Source organism: Mercenaria mercenaria, chromosome 2, assembly GCF_021730395.1.
Source record: "Mercenaria mercenaria strain notata chromosome 2, MADL_Memer_1, whole genome shotgun sequence".
NCBI lineage: Eukaryota > Metazoa > Mollusca > Bivalvia > Venerida > Veneridae > Mercenaria > Mercenaria mercenaria.
This window is the reverse complement of record NC_069362.1, coordinates 34257611-34281217: the sequence shown is the minus strand read 5'-3', so window position 1 is coordinate 34281217 and position 23607 is coordinate 34257611. Positions and strand designations below refer to the sequence as shown.

The 23607-nt window shown below is 35.0% G+C and overlaps 2 protein-coding genes across 2 annotated transcripts in view; one reads left to right on the top strand and one right to left on the bottom strand.

The window, feature by feature from the left end:
• The window catches only part of LOC123563682 (exocyst complex component 7-like), a 32703-nt gene extending 20460 nt beyond the window's left edge, over positions 1–12243 (top strand). The window contains exons 14-19 of the mRNA XM_053534741.1: positions 4576–4644; positions 5283–5403; positions 6109–6204; positions 9801–9879; positions 10229–10270; positions 11653–12243. Of these exons, the coding sequence (XP_053390716.1) occupies positions 4576–4644; positions 5283–5403; positions 6109–6204; positions 9801–9879; positions 10229–10270; positions 11653–11889 (644 nt within the window). The 3' untranslated portion in view covers positions 11890–12243. The remainder of the gene's footprint in view (positions 1–4575; positions 4645–5282; positions 5404–6108; positions 6205–9800; positions 9880–10228; positions 10271–11652) is intronic.
• Positions 12244–15666: 3423 nt separating this feature from the next.
• LOC123563680 (ras association domain-containing protein 4-like) overlaps positions 15667–23607 on the bottom strand; it is a 54921-nt gene continuing 46980 nt past the window's right edge. Inside the window, exons 10-11 of the mRNA XM_045356621.2 lie at positions 23496–23593; positions 15667–22093 (exon numbers count right to left, since the gene is read on the bottom strand). Of these exons, the coding sequence (XP_045212556.2) occupies positions 22024–22093; positions 23496–23593 (168 nt within the window). The 3' untranslated portion in view covers positions 15667–22023. The remainder of the gene's footprint in view (positions 22094–23495; positions 23594–23607) is intronic.

Here is a 23607-nt window from a genome sequence, read left to right as displayed (position 1 = left end):
GGGAGCCTTTAGAGTTGCCCTTGTCCGTCTGTCTGTCCATCCAAATTTGTGTTGTGCAAACCTGAAAAAGTATTTGATCCAGTCATCAACTCACATGATTGTTACTCAGCTCTTGAAGTTATGCACTGGATGTTTTAATTGGGATGTCACACTCATATGAAGAATTTGACCTAGGGTAATCACAGGTGTCTGAAGCTCAATCAATAAAATACATAATAAAAATTATGCAGGTTAGATCTCTTGAAGAGATGTTAGATCTCTTGAAAAGATCGTAGATCTCTGAAAGAGATCCAGGTTGTCAACTTCACGGCTCAATTCAATTTTTTAAACGGCGCTTTTGAAGGCAAATGACGTTGGATTTCTTTCTATGATACACCATTTCAAAGAGAAAGAAATTTCATAGTATATTAGTGGTTGGGGTATGGTAATGCATATATCTATTGATAGAGCTTCAAGCCCCTGTTGGGTAATAAAACATCATTGGAATAATTATTCAGCATGTGAAATTGTGCACCTGGGATTTTGTTCCAGATTTCTGTCAGTCAGACCAGAGTTGTGGCCCTTGATAGTCAGAAATATGCATAAAGGGCATACAAGTTTGTACCACTTGTATCTCAAAAAGTATTCAACTTAGAGTCATAAACCATTAGGGGATTGTTATATAGCATGTGAAATTGCACACCTGGTGTTCTGTTTGGGATTTCTCTCGGCTAGGCCAGATTTATGGTTCTTGGCTCAGGGTAAAATATACAAAGAGTGCTAGAAAGTTTGTATTGCATATATCTTAAAAACCATGTCCAGTGACAGGAGTGTGTGGCACTTGTGTCCTGTGGACACATATCTAGTTTCTGTTTATATTTGTTTCTTTGTTTTTGTTTTTGTTTTGTTTTATGCTTTATTTTGTTTTAATGAAAATTTATTGAATGCCATATTTTTTGCACACATGTAGCATTAGTTTTACTGCTAGACTTACAAAATCTTGAGATTTTTGAAGTGACATTATTTACTCATTTTGTGATTGGTTAAAAAAAGCAAAGCATAACAGAGTGACACTTTCAACTGTTAGATATATGTTAATTACTTTGTTTGCAATACAACAGTTCTCCAAAGTACAAAAAGTCATGGTAAGGCCAGTATGATTGAAGTGCTAGAATTTTATCTACATTGCTTAAACCAATATGACATTTTTGCTGTTATCAGATAAATCTTGAATACAGATAGAATTGACTTTCTGAGTCTTAGATCCTTTACAGTGTATGGAATGTTCAAAAGATAAAAACTCTAGCATTTAATCTAACTGAAGCAAATGTATGTTGGATACATTTGCCATAAAAATTTTCCTGCCAAAATTATTACGTGTACCAACAAACCCATGATATTATACTGTAATTAAAATCATTTGCTTGAAATAAAGCCTAGTTTAGTCAAAACATAAATGCCCCCATGCTGAAACCCAATCCGTATGAATGCAATTACAGCACATGTTTAACTGCACATGATTTCCCCCTTATATTCAATCCCAGCCTGTTATTACTTTGGACTTACTTGAAATATATTTTCATCATGCATGGGGCCTCCGTGGCCGAGTGGTTAAGGTCGCTGACTTCAAATCACTTGCCCCTCATCGATGTGGGTTCGAGCCTCACTTGGGGCGTTGAATTCTTCATGTGAGGAAGCCATCCAGCTGGCTTACGGAAGGTTGGTGGTTCTACCCAGGTGCCCGCTTGTGATGAAATAATGCATGGAGGGGCACATGGGGTCTTCCTCCACCATCAAAGCTGGAAAGTCACCATATGACCTAAAATGTGTCGGTGCGACGTTGAACCCAACCAAAAAACAAATAAAAAAATAAAAAATTCATCATGCATTGTCTGGGTTAATAGGTATTGAGTGTTGCCAATGATGGTTTAAACAGGGTTTGCACAGACATTGAAAAGTCCTTAAACTTGGTACCTCTCATTAAAAAACTCACCAAAAGCTTAAAAGAAATATTGAAAAGTACATACTTGAATTTGAAGAAAATTGCTTGAATTTCACCCAACACTCCTTGATTAAACATTCTTTCAGCAACTTGCTTTGTGGAAAGAATGAATTTAAATAGAAACTTGAAGATAATTTGAAAGATGATTTGGTATTTGATCTCTTATAGATTGGAAGCAGTCAATTAGAAGTCTTTGAGAGCTATTTTATCATAATTCATTGAGTGAAATTTCAAATATAACAACATTTTTGGAAATAGTTGATAAAAGGTGTCTGGACTAAGATTTCAAGATGTGATATCAACAGAAAAAGTCCTTCAAAAAATAAACAGAGAAGAGTTTTGTCTCCAATGATCTGTTTGAAGCATGTAGAAAGGTCAACATCTGTAGCAGATCTTTATACTATATATAGCTAGTGAACATCCACTGAGATTTTTCCCATTTAAAGAATCTTGGCTTGTCATTATTAAGGTTAGTATTGCTGTAAAAGAATAGTTGATGTCACATCACCTGTAGAATTGTATGCTGTCTCTATCATATATACATATTAAACATTGTTAAATTCATGTGGATTTCTGTGTTTAAGGATCAGATTGCAAGAATATCCAAGCACTAGTTTTCAATTTTGGATCAATGTTTGAGCAGTCAAGTGGTAATACTTCTGGTGTCTAACACATGATTGTATTTCCTTTATGATTTTACACAAGAACTGCTTCACATAGAGTGTGTGTGCTCTCGGATACATAGTGCAAAGTTTCATTAGTGATAGCATGCCATTCTGGTTTCACATCGTAGAATATGATATTCATTCTCATCTAAATTATGTCATATCCGTATACCTGTACACTTTGTAGTCACAAAATTTTAAACAAGAATTTTTGCTTGATTATAAACATTGGCATGATATATTTCCCTTCACAAGCTTTGTCATTCTAAATCTTTAATATCTAGAAAAAGTAGTAAGACACTATTGCTTAATATTGTCTAAATAATTTGTGGTTTCCAATGAATTTAAGATAAAAATCAAATATACTGCTGTACATCAGGTTTATTGGACTGATCCATTATAGACTGATCCATTATAGACTGATTTTAAAAATGTAGTTTATACAATACATGTATGTGATTACAGTTGACACCATTGTGTTCCTTTCACAGAATAATAAATGTATCTCAATCAGCAGAGCTCTAGTTTTCTTATTTAAACATAAAACCGTTCAGTTTCTTTTTGACTGTTTCATGATTGTCATTTTTACTTGTAAGTTTTCATTTTATGTTGGACAATTATATGTCATCTCTATTCTTGCTTTAAGTCTGTACGGAACTCACCATAAAAGCCCTTGCAAAATCTTGTGATGATAATATATACAATACACAGCTGAACAATGTAGCTATGTAATACTTTTTTCTGAGTATGTTAAAGAGTGTGTGGTGTATTTGATAATTAGAGATGTAACATTGCCATGTGAAGTAAGTTCAATATATTATTCAATGTAAAACTTTAATGTGAAGTAAATTCATTGTAAATTTTGTCCAGTGTAAAACTTTCATGTGAAATAAGTTCATTACACATTCTGTTCAATGTAAAACATTCATGTGAAGTAAATACATTGCACATTCTTTTCAATGTAAAACTTTCATATGAAGTAGGTTCATTACACATTCTGTTCATTGTAAAACATATGTGTGAAGTAAATTCAGTACACATTCTGTTCATTGTAAAACTTTCATGTGATGTAAGTTCATTACACATTCTGTTTAGTGTTAGGCTTTCATGTGAAGTAAGTTGATTACACATTCTGTTCAGTGTAAAACTTTCATATGAAGTAGGTTCATTACACATTCTGTTCATTGTAAAACATATGTGTGAAGTAAATTCATTACACATTCTGTTCATTGTAAAACTTTCATGTGATGTAAGTTCATTACACATTCTGTTTAGTGTTAGGCTTTCATGTGAAGTAAGTTAATTACACATTCTGTTCAGTGTAAAACTTTCATATGAAGTAGGTTCATTACACATTCTGTTTGTTGTAAAACATATGTGTGAAGTGAGTTCATTGCACATTCTGTTCATTGTAAAACTTTAACTTTCATGTGATGTAAGTTCATTACACATTCTGTTTAGTGTTAGACTTTCATGTGAAGTAAGTTCATTACACATTCTGTTTAGTGTAAGGCTTTCATGTGAAGTAAGTTCATTACACATTCTGTTCAGTGTAAGGCTTTCATGTGAAGTAAGTTCATTACAAATTCTGTTTAGTGTAAAAATTTCATATAAATCTGGTATAATAATAAATAATAATAACAATGTGAAGTAAGTTCATTTCACATTCTGTTCAGTGTAAAGCTTTCATGTGAAGTAGATTCATTACACATTCAGTTCTGTGTTAAACATTAATGTGAAGTAAATTCATTTCATATTTTATTCAGTGCTGTCATCAACATACTTCTCGTTTAGTTTCTCAAAGTATCATGTTGCCACTTTCTAATAAGAATTTTAGTACATAAAGGTGGAATGTTCCCTTAATGTTGAAATGTTTAGTATGTCTAACCTTTGCTAAAAAGTATAAAACCTCTCCTTATACTACTGCAGGTGAGCAGGCAGCACCAAGTGAAGCTGTTGATGACAGGAAAAGTCGATTAAAGCTGGCAGACTATTGTAGTAAGTTTTCTTTTCTGCCTATTTTTTTTTGAATTTTGTAATATGAAAATCATGATGGAATACTATTTATGTCTCCGACCACACAGTGGTGTGAGAGACATTTTGATTTACACCAGTCTGTGTCTGTGTGTTTGTGTGTGTGTATCTGTCTATCTGTCACAAAGCTTGTCCGCACTCTAAATCAAATATTTCTTATCCGATCTTCACCAAACTTCAGCAAAATGTGTCTGCCTATTAGTACTGGGCCAAGTTCTATAACTAGCCAAATTGGCCTAGGCAGTTTGGAATTATGGCCCTTGATTTAACAAAAACACTCGATTTCTTGGCAGTTTTACCCCTAAACTGGCACCTATACTACTAGTAGTAATGCCATCCTTTTGGTGTCAAGAAAGCGCATGCACATTATGGATAAGGTAAGCAGTATATAAAGACTGACTTACTATTTAGATGATTAGGCAGTTGTGGGAGACATGCGCTTTAATTTTGCTGTTGAATAACTACACTTTGAAACGTTGAGTGTAAATGGCTTTAGGGTTTACAATTAGATGTTTCAAATAGAGTAATGAAATGGTATATGTGATATTTGTATTATTTTTTGCAGGAGAAAACCACTAACATGTTCTTCTTGTTAATTTCAGCAAAGGTGTTGTCTGCATTAGGTCTGAATTTGAGCAACAAGGCTGAAACATACAGTGATCCCTACCTTAAACCTATCTTCATGCTGAACAACTTCAACTATATACTGAAGTCATTAAGAAGGTTTGTCAGTGTATAGACACTTTGAAAATGAAAAAAGTGGCTATTAAACAACAAAATGATAGATTACCAGGACTTCTTAAGCAATGTCTTTTGTCTGATTGTTTGTCTGTCACTCTGTGTTGTCAGATGTATGAAATTCTGTTACAAACAGTTATTGAGAAGTATTCAGTGGCTATTCATGTCTATCTAGTTTATTGACCTCCACATGTCTCTATTCCAGTCTCTTGTTGATCAATTTCTTTTGTTTAGGAAGAACTTTTCATACTGACTTTACATGATCCATATGTATGCTTTGTAATTGGACTGATGTGATTCTATAGAAATAGCTGTACCAATGATATTTTTTTTAAACACTGCAAGATTTATGGAAACTACAAAATTAAGCATTTGTATACCAGATATTTTTAATGAAGTGAAACTGTCTACAGTTGTACATTTTGCTGGTGTATTTATATTGCTTATATGGCATGTAAATGTATACGCCAAATGCTATCTCACATTTACATAGTACTATATGCACTAAACTCTTTCTCATACTTACATAGTCCTTTTATTATTTTTGCAGTACATACTTTCTCAGATTTACATTGAACAATATGCACAAATTGTTTTGTCATATTTACATAGTACTATATGCACTAAATGCTTTCTCATATTTACATAGTACATGGCCTGTATTTGATACAATGTGTACTATTTTTCTAGGTCCGGGTTGATAGACCTCATACACAAGTGGAACAAAGATGTAGAGATGTTCTATGAAGAACAGATTATGGACCAGAAAAAAGCTTATTCACAAAGGTAGTACACAGAGTTTGTTATCCTTATATTTGTTTTATACAATTTCCAGGCTTGTTTTTATGTTTCAGTACTTTTGATATGACCGAGTTAGTCAGCTATTGTGACCGCTTGATGTCCGTCGTGCGTAGTCCGTCGTCTGTCAACAATTTCTAAAAAAATCTTCTTCTTGAAAACCACTGGGCAGAATTACACCAAACTTCACAGGAATGATCCTTGGGTGGCCCCCTTTCAAAATTGTTCAAAGAATTGAATTCCATGCAGAACTCTGGTTGCCATGGCAACCAAAAGGAAAAACTTTAAAAATCTTCTCAAAAACCAGAAGCCCTAGAGCTTAGATATTTGGTGTGAAGCATTGCCTAGTGGATCTCTACCAAATTTGTTCAAATCATGACCCCGGGGTCAAAATTGACCCCGCCCCAGGGGTCACTTGATTTTACATAGGAAAATCTTAAAAAATCTTCTTCTGAAAAACCGGAAGCCCTAGAGCTTAGATATTTGACATGTAGCATTGCCTAGTGGACCTCTACTAAAATTGTTCAAATCATGACCCCGGGATCAAGATTGACCCCGCCCCAGGGGTCACTTGATTTTACATAGGAAAACCTTAAAAAATCTTCTTCTCAAAAACAGGAAGCCCTAGAGCTTAGATATTTGACATGTAGCATTATCTAGTAGACCTCTACTAAAGTTGTTCAAATCATGACCTGGGGGTCAAAATTGACCCCGCCCTAGGGGTCAATTGATCTTACATAGGGAAGTCTTCAAAAAATTTCTAAAAATAAACCTGAAGGCCTAGAGCTTAGATATTTCACATGCAGCATTGCCTAGTAGACTTCTACAGAATTTGTTCAAATCATGACCCCCTGGGTCAAAATTGACCCCACCCCAGGGGTCACTTCATTTTACATGGGAAAATCTTCAAAAAAATTCTAAAAATAAACCTGAAGGCCTAGAGCTTAGATATTTCACTTGTAGCATTGCCTAGTGGACCTCTACTAAATTTATTCAAATCATGTCCCCCGGGTTAAAATTGACCCTGCCCCAGGGGGTCACTTGATTTCACATAGGAAAATCTTAAAATAAATTCTAAAAATAAACCACAAGGCCTAGGTCTTAGATATTTGACATGTAGCATTGCCTGGTAGACTTCTACATAATTTGTTCAAATTATGTCCCCTGGGGTCATATTGACCCTGCCCCATGAAGTTACTTGATTGTACATAGAAATATCTTCAAAATTTTCTAAAAATAAACCAGAAGAGCTTAGATATTTTACATGTAGCATTGTCTAGTGGACCTCTACAAAAGATTTTTCAAATCTTGACCCACCAGGGTCAAATTGGCCCCGCCCCAGGGGTTACTTTATTTTATGTTACTATAAATAGCTTATTTAGTAACTTCTTAGCTCACCTGTCACAAAGTGACAAGGTGAGCTTTTGTGATCGCGCAGCGTCCGTCGTCTGTCCGTCCGTGTGTAAACTTTTGCTTGTGACCACTCTAGAGGTCACATTTTTCATGGGGTCTTTATGAAAATTGGTCAGAATGTTCATCTTGATGATATCTAGGTCAAGTTCGAAACTGGGTCACGTGCGATCAAAAACTAGGTCAGTAGGTCTAAAAATAGAAAACCTTGTGACCTCTCTAGAGGCCATATTTTTCACAAGATCTTCATGAAAATTGGTCAGAATGTTCACCTTGATGATTTCTAGGTCAAGTTTGAAAATGGGTCACGTGCCATCAAAAACTAGGTCAGTAGGTCTAAAAATAGAAAAACCTTGTGACCTCTCTAAAGGCCATATTTTTCATGGGATCTGTATGAAAGTTGGTCTGAGTGTTCATCTTGATGATATCTAGGTCAAGTTCGAAACTGGGTCACGTGCGATCAAAAACTAGGTCAGTAGGTCTAAAAATAGATAAACCTTGTGATCTCTCTAGAGGCGATACTTGTGAATGGATATTTATAAGAATTGGTCAGATTGTTCATCTTGATGATATCTAGGTCAAGTTCGAAACTGGGTCACGTGCCTTCAAAAAGTAGGTCAGTAGGTCAAATAATGAAAAAACCTTGTGACCTCTCTAGAGGCCATATTTTTCATGGGATCTGTATGAAAGTTGGTCTGAATGTTTATTTTGATGATATATAGGTCAGGTTTGAAACTGGGTCAACTGCGGTCAAAAACTAGGTCAGTAGGTCTTAAATAGAAAAACCTTGAGACCTCTCTAGAGGCCATACCCTTGAATGGATCTTCATGAAAATTGGTCAGAATGTTCACCTTGATGATATCTAGGTCAGATTTGAAACTGGGTCACGTTCCTTCAAAAACTAGGTCAGTAGGTCAAATAATAAAAAAACCTTGTGACCTCTCTAGAGGCCTTCCTTTTCATGGGATCTGTATGAAAATTGGTCTGAATGTTCGTCTTGATGATATCTAGGTCAAGTTTGAAACTGGGTCAACTGCGGTCAAAAACTAGGTCAGTAGGTCTAAAATTAGAAAAATCTTTTGACCTCTTTAGAGGCCATATTTTTCAATGGATCTTCATGAAAATTGGTCTGGATGTTCAACTTGATGATATCTAGGTCAGTTTCGAAACTGGGTCACATGCGATCAAAAACTAGGCCAGTAGGTATAAAAATAGAAAAACCTTGTGACCTCTCTAGAGGCCATATTTTTTCATGAGATCTTCATGAAAGTTAGTGAGAATGTTCACCTTGATGATATCTAGGTCAAGTTCAAAACAGGGTCACGTACCTTTGAAAACTAAGTCAATAGGTCAAATAATAGAAAAACCTTGTGACCTCTCTAGAGGCCATATTTTTCAATGGATCTTCATGAAAATTGGTCAGAATTTTTATCTTGATGATATCTAGGTCAAGTTCAAAACTGGGTCACATGAGCTCAAAAACTAGGTCACTATGTCAAATAATAGAAAAAAATGGCATCATACTCAAAACTGGGTCATGTAGGAACAGGTGAGCGATTCAGGACCATCATGGTCCTCTTGTTTATTATTGGCCATAAGGAAAAACGGAGACCACTTTTCTGTGGATGGTACCTCCAATTTTTAGGTGTATTTTGACATATCTCATGATTCTTTTGATTGATCTTGATAACGATTTTTTAACCTTCTTGTCCTGAAGTGCAATGATAACAGGTGAGTGATATAGGGCCATTATGGCCCTCTTGTTGAATATAAATACAGTGAAACTGCATTCACTTGAACTTAGATAACTTAAACACCACCCTTTACTTGAATTCATTGTCAGGTCCCAGCAAAATTCCTGTGTCAAATAAATTGTTCAGTAACTTGAACAAATTTTGTCGGTCCTGTAGTGTTCAAGTAAACAAAGTTCGACTGTGTGTGTATGTGTATATATATATATATATATATATATATATATATATATATACACCATTAAAGTTTTTCTTTCATAATGTACTGGCATGTGCCATTAGTGGTTTGCCATTTGCGAGTCATATAATTAAATCTGTAAAGCTTACTGTGATTTGTTTATATTGTGGTATTTTGCTTTGGGTAGATGACGATGACAATAACTTAATGTTATTTACGTACACTATATCCTGTTTGTGTTACAGTTGGAGTCGAGTAATGCATTTTATACTGGAGATGAATGAACCAATGTCCTCACAGAGAATGGCCAATCCTGATGCCAAGGTTAGTTCTTGTTTGTCCCCTTCTGGCGAGGACTTCAACCGCAGTATGTCTGTCTTTCAGACCACATTTTTATTCTCTGAAACAGTTTGATGGAATTTGATAAAATTTGGCATGTGCGTGTATGTTCTTCACCAAACTTAGTCAAAATATCAATGGGCATATTATCTTGGCAAAGTTTGATAACCAGTTGGATAGTCTTTGTTGATCTGGTGTTACGACTCCTAAACTAGTAAAAATTGAGAAGATTGGCAACTAGTCTTTTCATTAACTAGAATAGTTTTGCTCTCTTGTTCCTGTATGTATATAATTTCCTATGGCTACTATCTTTTGCATCTGCTTTTCATTTCAGTTAAAAGATAAAGAAAAACAGAATATAAAGGATAAATTTACAGTAAGTATCTTAGGGCTGGATTTACACTTTGAATTGCTAAAATTCAAGTTACTGTAACTTCTGTTGCACCTGTACTGTTGAAAATACGTATACCTTTCTTCGAGTAGAAGTTTGTGAAACACATTATTCATTTGATAAGAATAAGGCAGAATGAAAATTTAGCATCTTAAAGTGTTGATGAAATCTGATGTGTCGGTATTTTAAAGAACTAGTTATGGAACATGGAGGGCTGACCCAGATATTCTTAGACTAGGTTTTAAATGGAATGTACAGAAATGAAACACAAACAGTATATAAATGAGACGTTCCAGGAGAAAACCTGTGTTAGTGACATCATATAATTATTGCATAACAAATAGTTTAAAATACTGGAAAATCACTGTTTTTGGTATGTTTACACAGAAACTAGTATATTGTTATTCAGTTATCTAGGACAAATCAGATTCCATCATATTTAACAAATATGTTGTTGTTCTGGGTTTAACGCCGTTTTTCCAACAGAATTTCAGTTATGTAACAGCGGCAGTTAACGTAACCAGTGTTCCTGGATTCTGTACCAGTACAAATCTGTTGTCCGCAAGTAACTGCCAACTTCCCCACATGAATCAGAGATGGAGGACGAATGATTTCAGACTCAATGTCTTTTATCAAATCGTCATGGAAAACATACGCCTCACCCAGGGCTCGAATTCACGACCCTGAGATCCATAGATATTATGCTCTCTCTGTTGAGTATTTTACAAATAGATGTTATTTTTGTTGTCATGGCAACCGAAATTCCATGCACCTTAAGATGAAGAGGTGTATAGATAAAGGCCCTGTGATGAAACCGAAAATACCCTTTTTTTCAGTTAAATCATTTTGAACTGCTTCTAAATATTCAAATGTAAAATGTTTGGTTACTGATACACATAATTGTTGCATAAATGACATGAAAAATACACAGCATGTACGACAACATCATACTGGTTTCATGATGTTCTTTACACGACATCTCTAAATGCCTTCAGTGACTTATTTAAAAGCATTTTAAGTCTTGAAATAGTGAAGATAATTTCTTAAAATTTTCAGATTTGAAAGTGAAAAGAACATTCTTCGTGAACATTTTGTTTCCTGAATTTCGATTTTTTTGGTCACTTATACAAGTTTTGTCATGGAACGGCCCAAATATTTGTACAAAAAAATGAAATTTCAGTATTCTGTAATATGCATCAGAACAGGGGTTATACCTGTCCTTGCATAGATTTCTCTTACCATTTTTTTTTCAGGTTTATTTGCCATATGATTTTTATTGTTCAAAGTAATTATGTTAGTTTATTTTATAACAGCTGATATTTTTAAATTCAGAAAAAATCTACATCATGTACATTTGTTTGCTGCAGGGCTTTAACAAGGAGCTGGAGGAAATCCTGCGTACACAGAAAGGTTATGCCATTCCAGATCAGGAGTTACGATCTTCATTGAAGAAAGACAATATAGAATTTATCATTCCTGCCTACAAAATATTCCGTGATAAGTACAAGAGAATGAATTTTACAAAGAATCTCGACAAGTATATAAAATACACTGTGGAAGATGTCGAGGAAATGATAAATAGGTTCTTCGATACAGCAGCTTGATGACATTCCTTGGCTGATAATTATGTGAATTGCTTAACTGAAACTGCATCCTTGCCATAAAAGTAGTGCTCAGAAGTAGCCACTTAATTTTTTTCGAGTTTTAAAACTGTTACTTCCAAGTTAATTTAGAGTGTTCCTAGTGATTGTTGGCAGTTGAAACATCAGTTGATGAAGGTAACATTTAAACTGGCAGTTAATTGCAATCAGTACTTTAAAAGGACAAATAGTGACTAACACTGTGATAGTTGTCTTCTCTTGTCATCTGAACCAGGAAGTACTTTCGAAATGTGCAATACATTCATTAGTTTTGCTGTAATATGCAAGAATGTGCAATATTAATATGTATATATAACATATTGTGTGGTTTTGACTCTTTTCCCATTTATATCCATCATTGGCGTTATTCAGTGTGCTTTTGATTTAGCCGAGTTTATACCTGGCACATGCATGAACACCAGAAAAAATATTTAATTCTACAATGGTGTATTTTTTAGTTCCTCCCACTTTATGTTGTGCAGGATATGGTGAAAGGAACAAAAATATTTATACATGCTTTGTTTTTTTCACACAGGCCTGGGATTCAGTCAGAAATCAAAAAATTCTCAAACCTGAAATCCCCATTTTCGATGGAGTTATATAGGGAAATTCTGGCAACAAAAAAACCTGATCAATCCCAGGCCTGCACAGTCAGGTGAACCAGCTCTGATCAGACTAAGACTACCTTTCAAGAATTTGGGAGTCTTCATAAAATGGCTTGTGGATTTAACTTTTTATAGTGATTTTATGTTGCTTTATTGTTAGTGAAGTGTGATTTGTGCATTATCTTCGGTATTTAACATGGTATGTCCATGAGAAACAAGAGCTGTCTGTTGACGCCGACTAATCGAAGAATTGATGAAAGTATGGGGACAAAATATTACCAGAGATTTTCATACAAAAGAAGAAAAACAAGTGAATGAAGTATTGCCATGCAATACAAAGTCCCCTACTGGAAGGCACCTAATTTTTTCTACTGCAGTATAACATGATGAACTGATATCTGTCAATGATGTATAAACAATTTTGTACTTCATATACAATATGTTATAACATTATAACAACACACTTGGATTAAAATGTGCATATATAAAAACCCACAGTTGTTTTCATATTGAATTCTTTGGGCTGATTATAAAAATGTTATCATGTAAGTTATTTATAGTAACAAACAAAGGGAAATTAATCTTTAAAAAACTTTAAAAAAAAAAAAAAAAAAAAAAAAAATAATAATAATAATAATAATAATAATAATAATAATAATAATAATAACATAAGTCCACAAGAAACTCTTTACCAGGTAGAGATAGGTCAAAATACACCTAAAAATTGGATGTAACATGCATGCTGTACCACAGAAAAGTGGTCTCGATTTTTCTCTACCGCCAGTAATAAAAAAGTTACAATAAAATCTATTTATAGTAAAACAAAGGGATGTAATTCTAAAAACAAGGGTGCCTCATGGTGTTGAACATTTGGTCCAAGTTACATCAAAATCCCTCCATGCATGAAGAAGAAATGTCCGTACAAAGTCATTCTTGAATTTGACCTTTGACCTCTAAATATGACCTTGACCTTAGAGCTAGGGAACTGGTTCTTGCGCATGACATGTTGTCTCATCCAGGGGAATATTTGTGCCAACTGATATCTAAATCCTGCTTTGCATGACAAAGTTATAGACCGGACAGGAAAAAAATCCTCTTGACCTTTGATCTCAAAGTGTGACCTTGACCTTTAAGCTAGGGTACTGGGTTTGCGCATGACACATCGTCTCATCATGGGAAACATTTGTGCCAAGTAATATTAAAATCCCTTCATGGATGGCAGAGTTATGGACGGGACAGGAAAAAAACTCTGTTGACCTTTGACACCCAATTGTGACCTTGACCTTTGAGCTAGGGGTCCGGGATTTGCGCATGACACGTCGTCTCATCATGGGGAACACTTGTGCTAAGTGATATTAAAATCCCTTAATGAATGTCAGAGTTATGGACCGGACACGAAACAGGCCCTGTTCATGCTATGTTAACATTTGACTGCTAAGTGTGACCTTGACCTTTGAGCTAGGGGTCTGAAAGTTGTGCATGACACATCGTCTTATTATGAGGTACATTTGTGCCAAGTAATATTAAAATCCCTTCATAGATGGGAGAGTTATGGACCGGACAGGAAAAAAGCCTTGTTGACCTTTGACCTCCAATTGTGACCTTGACCTTTAAGTTAGGGGTCCAGGTTTTGCGCATGACACGTCGTCTCCTCATGGGGAACATTTGTGCCAAGTAATATTAAAATCTCTTCATGGATGGGAGAGTTATGGACCGGACAGGAAAAAAGCCCTGTTGACCTTTGACCTCCAATTGTGACCTTGACCTTTGAGCTAGGGGTCCGGGATTTGTGCATGACACATCATCTCATCATGGGGAACATTTGTGCCAAGTAATACTAAAGTTCCTTCAAAGATGGGCGAGTTGTGGACCGGACAGGAAAAAAGCCCTGTTGACCTTTGACCTCCTATTGTGACCTTGACCTTTGAGCTACGAGTCCGGGTTTTGCGCATGACACGTCGTCTCATCATGGGGAACATTTGTGCCAAGTAATATTAAAATCCCTTCATGGATGACAGAGTTATGGACCGGACACGAAATTGCGGACGGACGGAATGACGGAATGACAGAATGACGGAATGACGGAAAGACGGAATGACGGAAAAGAGCATTCCTATAGTCCCCAAAACTGGTTTTCAACCAGTAGGGGACTAATAAGACAATGTACCTGTATTTGTGGTTTTGGATAAGTCTTGCACTATATGGCATTGTGTTCCATAGCCACATGTCAAATAGTTTTGATAAAACAATCTGAACCAATTTCCAAGTCCAAAAAGGGCCCATAATTCAACCAAAATACTTGACAGTGTTATGTACTCTTGCCTACAGGTAGAGACTGTTTAATAAACAAGTGCTCAAAGTTTCAAAACCACATGTCAAATAAATTTTACAAAACACGGACTTGTACAAAATCTGAACCAATTTCCCAGTCCAAAAAGGGTCATAATTCAGCAAAAATACTTGACATGTGGGTTATGTACTCTTGCCTACACGTACATGTTATAATAAACAAGTGTTCCAAGTTTGAAGTAAATATCTTTGATGGTATATAAGATATTACAAAGAGCTATAAAAATAAATAGATCGGCAACTTAAAAGGCATATAGAGCAAATCTCGCCAACATTCCGTGATAACTGAATGAGATCTCGTTTACCAGAAGTGACGCTTTCTCCACGCGCCATTTTGTATGCAAAAGCAATTATTCATCGGTAAATTAATTATCACCGTATGAACACGCTTCTTTTGATGGTAAGAAACGTGTACTTTGTGTCTTAAGGCTATTTCACATTAAACTAAAGTTGTTTTAGAAGCTAACATGTATTTTAAATGTAGTTTTAAAGGTACAAATTGTAACTCCATGCTCGCCGATGTTTGTTTTTACTAAGATAACGCCGATTCAAGAGATCACGTGAGATTACCGCCAGTTGCTATTCTGTGTATTTTATACTTCTTTGGATATTACCATTTCATAAAAACTTTAACTCGCACCGGGGTGAGTAGTATAGCTCTCCATATGCTTCAAATAGTCGAGCTAAAAGGTGGTCATGACTCATTGCATTAAGTTGCAACAAATATTACCCAAAACCTGTACTACATTTGCTTACAGCAAGCCTTCAGCCAGTAACAACAACTGCATACAATGTATCAATAATTTTATTTGTAAACAATAATTTATAAAACAAGAGCACCGCCTTGCGGGTGCTGACGCTCATCTGATTTTTTTTGTGTAATAGAAATATTGTCCTACCCATGATTTTCTAAGTCTAAAAAGGGCCATCATTCTTGCAAAAAGCAGGTTAGAGTTATGTTTCTTGATGTTCAGTGTCCACTTATGATGGTGAAAAACTGTTGCAAGTTTAAAAGCAATAGCTTTGATAGTTTATGAGAAAAGTTGACTTAAACATAATACTCAACCAAGAAAATTATTTTCTAAGTCCAAAAAGGGCAATAATTATTGCAAAAAGCAGGATGTAGTTATGTTGCTTGCTGTACAGGGTCAGCTTATGATGGTGAACAAGTGTTGCAAGTTTCAAAGCAATAGCTTTGATAGTTTAAGAGAAAAAGTTGACCTAAACATAAAACTTAACCAAGAAATCTGATATTTTCTAAGTCCAAAAGGGGCCATAAATCTTGCAAAAAGCAGGATGGAGTTATGTTTCTTGCTGTACAGGGTCAACTTATGATGGTGAACAAGTGTTGCAAGTTTTAAAGCAATAGCTTTGATAGTTTAGAATAAAAGCTGACCTAAACATAAAACTTAACCAAGAAAACTGATTTTCTAAGTCCAAAAGGGGCAATAAATCTTGCAAAAAGCAAGATGGAGTTATGTTTCTTGATGTACAGGGTCTGCTTATGATGGTGAACAAGTATTCCAAGTTTCAAAGCAATAGCTTTGATAGTTTAGGAGAAAAGTTGACCTAAACATAAAACTTAACCAAGAAATCTGATATTTTCTAAGTACAAAAGGGGCCATAAATCTTGCAAAAAGCAAGATGGAGTTATGTTTCTTGCTATACAGGGTCAGCTTATGATGGTGAACAAGTATTCCAAGTTTCAAAGCAATAGCTTTGATAGTTTAGGAGAAAAGGTGACCTAAACATAAAACTTAACCAGGCAACGCCGACGCCGACGCCGACGCCGACAACCGCTCAAGTGATGACAATAACTCATCATTTTTTTTCAAAAAATCAGATGAGCTAAAAATCACATCATATGTGCTTATCATATAACACAAACAGGACAATACATACATGATGACTATTAACACTGCAATATACCATGAATGTCTCATGTTTTCCCCACAAACCCCCTTTACAGCCCCATGATATATGACGTGTTACAACATGTTCACAAATCACTGAGACTGAAAGCACAGATCAAATAGCAGAGATTTATATTTCAAGTATTTATAAAGTTGGTAAAGTTATCTGAAAACAACAAATACATTTCGTAATAATAATCAATAAAAGATAACATTTTGGTTAATAAATATATTAAGTAGATAAATAGGAGTATACAAATCAATGTAAGAGAAATTATGGTAACAAGAACTGTCTGTAAGACAATGCGCTCGACTTTTCTCAGTGCTTCACTCTAAATTAGAGCTTTGCCAGTAAAAACTTTATAAAACTTTAACCAAAAAATTCTCAGTTAAAAAAGGGCATAACTCTGCTAAAATTCAAACAGAGTTATGGGGACTGTTTCTCCTGGCGTAGACTTTGATAGTAAATAAAGATTTTAAGTACCAAGTCAACAGCTTTGATAGTAACAGACATATTTGACTTTATCAAAAACTTTAACCAACGGCAACGCCGGGCAAGTGCAATAGCTCTACTTTTTCCTTGAAAACTGCAATCTTTGAAATGTGAAAAAATATTGCTGCCAATATCCAGTTATAAATTCTTTCCATGTAATGAGTATAAACTACAGAGTTTTGTCAGTCCATGAGAAAGGTTATTAACTGATTGCTTATCAACTAGACAAATGAGCCAGTCTTGATGTCAAATGTTAAAAGAATATTCTGTGATGAATTTCATTATTCAATGAATCTGGTCCATGATAATAAGTGATAAATTTTGCCTGCAAATTGATAAAATCATCTAAAACTCGAGTAAATCTGTAGACATTGGAGTAAAAAATCGACACTAAAATATCAGTATTTACTTCATACAACTCACTAGTTCTTATTTATTATTAAAACTATAAGCTTTAAAAGGATTTAATAAAATCCTTGATTTAAAATTAAGCAAATTTACATCATAAATACTAAAACTTGTTTGATTTACCTCCACAATGTCATTATACTGTCTGGATATTTCATTGCAATATAAACTTTCCCAATTAAATAATGTTGGTCTTAAAAAAAACAGTTAAATATATAGAAGAAGTAGATTGTAAAATTATCTACTTAAATGCTATGAGAATTGTATTTTCACAAAATTATAAAGTAGTCAAGATGATCCTAGCTTTCCAAGTACACAGTACATATCCTTACATTAGGACAAACACCTTGAAGTACTGTTGCCAAAAACTGAATAACAGTAAAACCTGTCTCAAAACAACACCCTTGAGAAATGAAAAGTGGTATTTGTTGATAGGTGGCCTCTCTATACAGGTTATTTTGAATGGTTAAACGGGAAGAGAAAACTGATCTTTATAGACAGGTTTTATAGTCGTGGCCATAAGTCAGAGGTGATCTATAACTCTGGTTTGCCTGTACAAAGATGACACTAGCTTGAAAAACAGCCTGTTTATACCAGAATGATGCCAGAAGTACATATGTAGCATACGTTTGGACCTTAGGTATGGCCAGCTTAATTACTTGACATTCCAGCAGTAACCAATACCATCTGCTGTAAGCTGTTGCCTTAATAGTGCTCTGTTTACATTTTATCGATTTGGTGAAATCAAACATTAAAAGCTTTAACCATACCTAAAATACACAAAGTATGGAAATGTTAAAATTTTTAAATATTGTAAACCAAGTTGTATTAGCAATAATATTATGTTCACTAATATATGCAAATACCACCACTCACAAATTCATGAGTATTGATCTGTACAGTTGATAAAACAAACATTTTTCACAAAACCTCAACACCACAGATATGGTTTTTATCATGAACTTGCCAGATAAAACCTGTGCAAACAGTTGCCTCATTCTAACAAGAGGGTCATGATGACCCTGGATTGCTCACCTGAGTAATATGAGCCACATGTTTCAAATGGCAAACTGATGCTAAAATAGTGTAATTCTGTCCAGTGGTTTTCAAGAAGAGGATTTTTTTAGAAAATGTTGATGGAAACACAACACACGATGGACATTGAGCAGTCACAAAAGCTCACCATGAGCCAAAGGCTCAGGTGAGCTAAAAATGTATGACAATGGTAAATAATTGAAATGGGCTATATCCAGTTTAAGGACTGTGCTACTTTAGATTGGAAATACTGATACCTAGCAACCCAGTTTATTGTTATACATTGAATTCCACTGTACACAATTTGTCACAATTTATTTGAATGAAAAAGTAGGAAAACAAGAGCTGTCTCCATAAAATGACACATGCCACCGATGGCACTTTGAATGAATAGTTATGGCCAATGTTAGAGTTTAGGACCTTTGACCTACGGACCTGGGTCTTGCGCGCGACACGTCGTCTTACTTTGGTACACATTCATGCCCAATAATTTTAAAATCCATGCATGAATGACAAAGATATGGACCGGACACGCCCATCAATGCACTATCATGAAATATGACCTTTAACGTCTAAGTGTGACCTTGACCTTTGAGCTACGGACCTGGGTCTTGCGCGTGACACGTCGTCTTACTGTGGTAAACATTCATGCCAAGTTATTTGAAAATCCATCCATGGATGACAAAGATATGGACCGGACACGAATGCACTATCATGAAAAATGACCTTTAACGTCTAAGTGTGACCTTGACCTTTGAGCTACGGACCTGGGTCTTGTGTGCAACACGTCGTCTTACTGTGGTACACATTCATGCCAAGTTATTTGAAAATCCATCCATGGATGACAAAGATATGGACCGGACACGAATGCACTATCATGAAAAATGACCTTTAACGTCTAAGTGTGACCTTGACCTTTGAGCTATGGACCTGGGTCTTGCGCGCGACACATCGTCTTACTGTGGTACACATTCATGCCAAGTTATTTGAAAATCCATCCATCGATGACAGAGATATGGACCAGACACGAAAATTGCGGACAGACTGACAGACCGACAGACGGTTCAAAAACTATATGCCTCCCTTTGGGGGCATAAAAATTACAACTATAATTTCCTTGGTCTTGGTAATTAGTAAAAAATACATAGTGTTAAAATGTCCAACATTTGTTGAAATAATACCAACTTTTCCATAAAATCTGAAGAAGATCATAAAAAGTGTGTGAGCAGTTGGATATCATGGATTTAATACCATGTGGATTCTTATCTGTAACACTCTTTGACAACCTTGACTTTCAACAATTCTCAGATAACATCAGTGTGAACAATTCTTAGATATACTTGACTTTTTACAATCCTTAGAAAACATCAACTTTACAAGACAGAAGAAAGACTTAGTTCATGATGTTTTACAGGTATAAATCCAAAGAACATAGATTTAAGAATATTAGTTTAGAAGATGACAAAAATATTTTTAAAATTATGATTTATCAATGTATAATACTTGACAAGGGATTTAACACCCACAAGATACTCAATGCTGTTAAAACTGACTGGAAGCACATCAACATTATTGCTTTTAACATTCAGCAAACACCACAATATCACATTCTGTGAAATCATTAATTTGTGGGGAAATAAGTTTTGTTGTTGAGCCAATCCACAAAATTAACTCCGGGAAACAAGTTTAATTCCCATTCATTTATTTTCCAAATTTTAACCCTTATCATGCTGGACACGACTGATTCTGTCTTTGGGACCAGTGCAGATCATTGTCAGCCTGCACATCTGTGCAGTTTAATCAAGATCTGCACTGTTCGCCATTCAGTCAGTATATTTTTGGTATGCACCCCTATTAACAGTTAATGGTACTGTCCAAACTAAAAGATAAGTTCATTACAGAAATTTAGTAGGGTACGGGTTAAATCCATGAATTCATATCCCCATGAAATTTCATGCCCACCAAATTAAATGATTTCGCAATATGTTCTGTAAACAAGCTGCATAGTATTTGTAGTATGAAATAGTGAAATAAACATGGGTTGGTGGGTGGGGAAGACGGGGGTAATGGGGTATGAGGAAAATGTTGAGATGAAAATAGGCGAGTCAACCAATGTTATGTATCATAGGTCAATTTCTGGGGAAGTTAAACAGCAGAAAATGCTAATGATATTAGTAGAATATTTCTACAGTTATAGTTTCTTCATTTTTTTTTCCTGATCATTTTATTATGCAAAGTTTCTTTCTGCATCTTGTGTGAACAACGCCATGTTAAATATGAAGCAAATGATGATACATTATTCAGGTATACCTCCACATGATCAAGATTCTTCAATATTTATCAATTTTCCAAATTTATCCAGTAAACCAAGAGATGAGTATTAGGGAAATTACATGGAATGGCAAGTACTGGAGATTTATTAGTGGCCTTATCCCTTGAAATAGCTAAGTATAAATAATTTTTCCTCCAATATTCTACCAGGATAAGGAGGTTGCATTAGAATTTTCCATTTTTTTTTTGGTGTTTTTTTTTTTGCGCACTAAAGTTTTCAAGCCTTGTTACATGAAATGGTTAAAGCTGTAAGATTTAAATGACTGATTCAGTATAAAGTACAAATGGAATGTTCATAATCTACTCTGATAAATTAATTTGGCACTACAAAAATATGATTAAGTAGCACTTGACCACTGCAAGATGAAAATGAAATAATTTCAATATTTTTCTTTCAAACCTGATGCAAGTGTTGTAGGTCTATTTCAATTTCAAACTGATAGTTTAACTGAAAACCTGTGTGGAGAAGACTCGTTTTCATAAGAGTCTGATTTAACAATGACTGCTCTACGAATGCTCCTCTTACAATACTGCCACTAGTCCAGCATAGAACTGTGAAAAGTTGTGTGTATAAATGCTGTTAATTCTTGAATATCGTTTGATTTTCAACATAATGTATCTAATTATTCTCATAGTGTCACGCTAGCTGTATAGAATTCCTCCGTGGTTTCAAACTAGCTTAGTACAGTATCCCTATTGTTTCACACTTAGTGTCAGGGTGAAAAATAAATGCTCCTTGGTCAACACACGACTTCCATCACTGTATGTATGATCGACAGTCTTTCATAACAAAAATAATGGGATGATCACTCAATCCCGGAACCTTGTGTTGGTCTAAATAGTCCGTCAATGTTCAACATCTGTAGGTAGAATGTTCCTGACAAGTAATTCCAGAGATATGGTTGTTTGATTTTATTTCAGTATAATCAGCAGGTTTATACACCAAAGCTAGGATTAGCCACTTTCAGCATCGGGAAGAATTCGCTTTTTTATCCTCAATTATCTGTCTAACTCTTCGTCTAATTCTTTCATATCTAAAACAAAAAATTTTTTTTTGTTTAAACCAATGTTTAGCAGTTTCAGTATTGGATATCAAACTGGGAGCCCCATTTGTGTCGGGCCGGTGTACCTCATCATCCAACACCAGTAATGGTTCTTTCAAGGAAACAGATTTGAGAGTGATTCAAATTTCTCATTAGAAAGCTAAAACAAGAGCACCGCCTTGCGGGTGCTGACGCTCATCTGACTTTTTTTGTATAATAGAAATATTGTCCTACCCATGATTTTCTAAGTCTAAAAAGGGCCATCATTCTTGCAAAAAGCAGGATAGAGTTATGTTTCTTGATGTACAGTGTCCACTTATGATGGTGAAAAACTGTTGCAAGTTTTAAAGCAATAGCTTTGATAGTTTATGAGAAAAGTTGACTTAAACATAATATTCAACCAAGAAAATGATTTTTCTAAGTCCAAAAGGGGCAATAATAATTGCAAAAAGCAGGATGGAGTTATGTTGCTTGCTGTACAGGGTCAGCTTATGATGGTGAACAAGAGTTGCAAGTTTTAAAGCAATAGCTTTGATAGTTTAAGAGAAAAAGTTGACCTAAACATAAAACTTAACCAAGAAATCTGATATTTTCTAAGTCCAAAAGGGACCATAAATCTTGCAAAAAGCAGGATGGAGTTATTTTTCCTGCTGTACAGGGTCTGCTTATGATGGTGAACAAGTGTTGCAAGTTTTAAAGCAATAGCTTTGATAGTTTAGGATAAAAGCTGACCTAAACATAAAACTTAACCAACCAAACTGACATTTTCCAAGTACAAAAGGGGCCATAAATCTTGCAGAAAGCAAGATGGAGTTATGTTTCTTGCTATACAGGGTCAGCTTATGATGGTGAACAAGTATTCCAAGTTTCAAAGCAGTAGCTTTGATAGTTTAGGAGAAAAACTGACCTAAACATAAAACTTAACCAGGCAACGCCTACGCAGACGCCGACGCCGACAACCGCTCAAGTGATGACAATAACTCATCATTTTTTTTTCAAAAACTCATATGAGCTAATAAATGAGATGAGTTGACTCCCTAAATTTGCAAGTAGTTAGAGCAGTTTGCTACACTAAGTATATACTGTATATATTTATATCCTGTAGAGATAATTTCACCTACAAAAAGCCTGGTGTAGAATTTCATACCGTATGTGATATGCAAGCAGATGTATATATGGATATCTATTTAATCCAAACCAAAATGCCAAACTTCATCATTTAACACAAACCTATAAACCTGAACAATCCTACAGCACTTATCAAGATTACTACTGCAAAAGAACAAAGGTATAAGAATGCTGCATCCACTCACTATGTCCCAAATCTGTCCATTAAATGTTGTTCAGAAATCAACAAATTTGTCCTAGAAATGAAAATCTAATGACGACTTACTTTGCTTTTAATCTCCTTACTTCTTTTTCTTCATCTTGTTTGAATTTATCAAGCAAGCCACGTAACACAGGTTCAGGAATATTCATCAACTGCTCCACCTATATAGGAACAA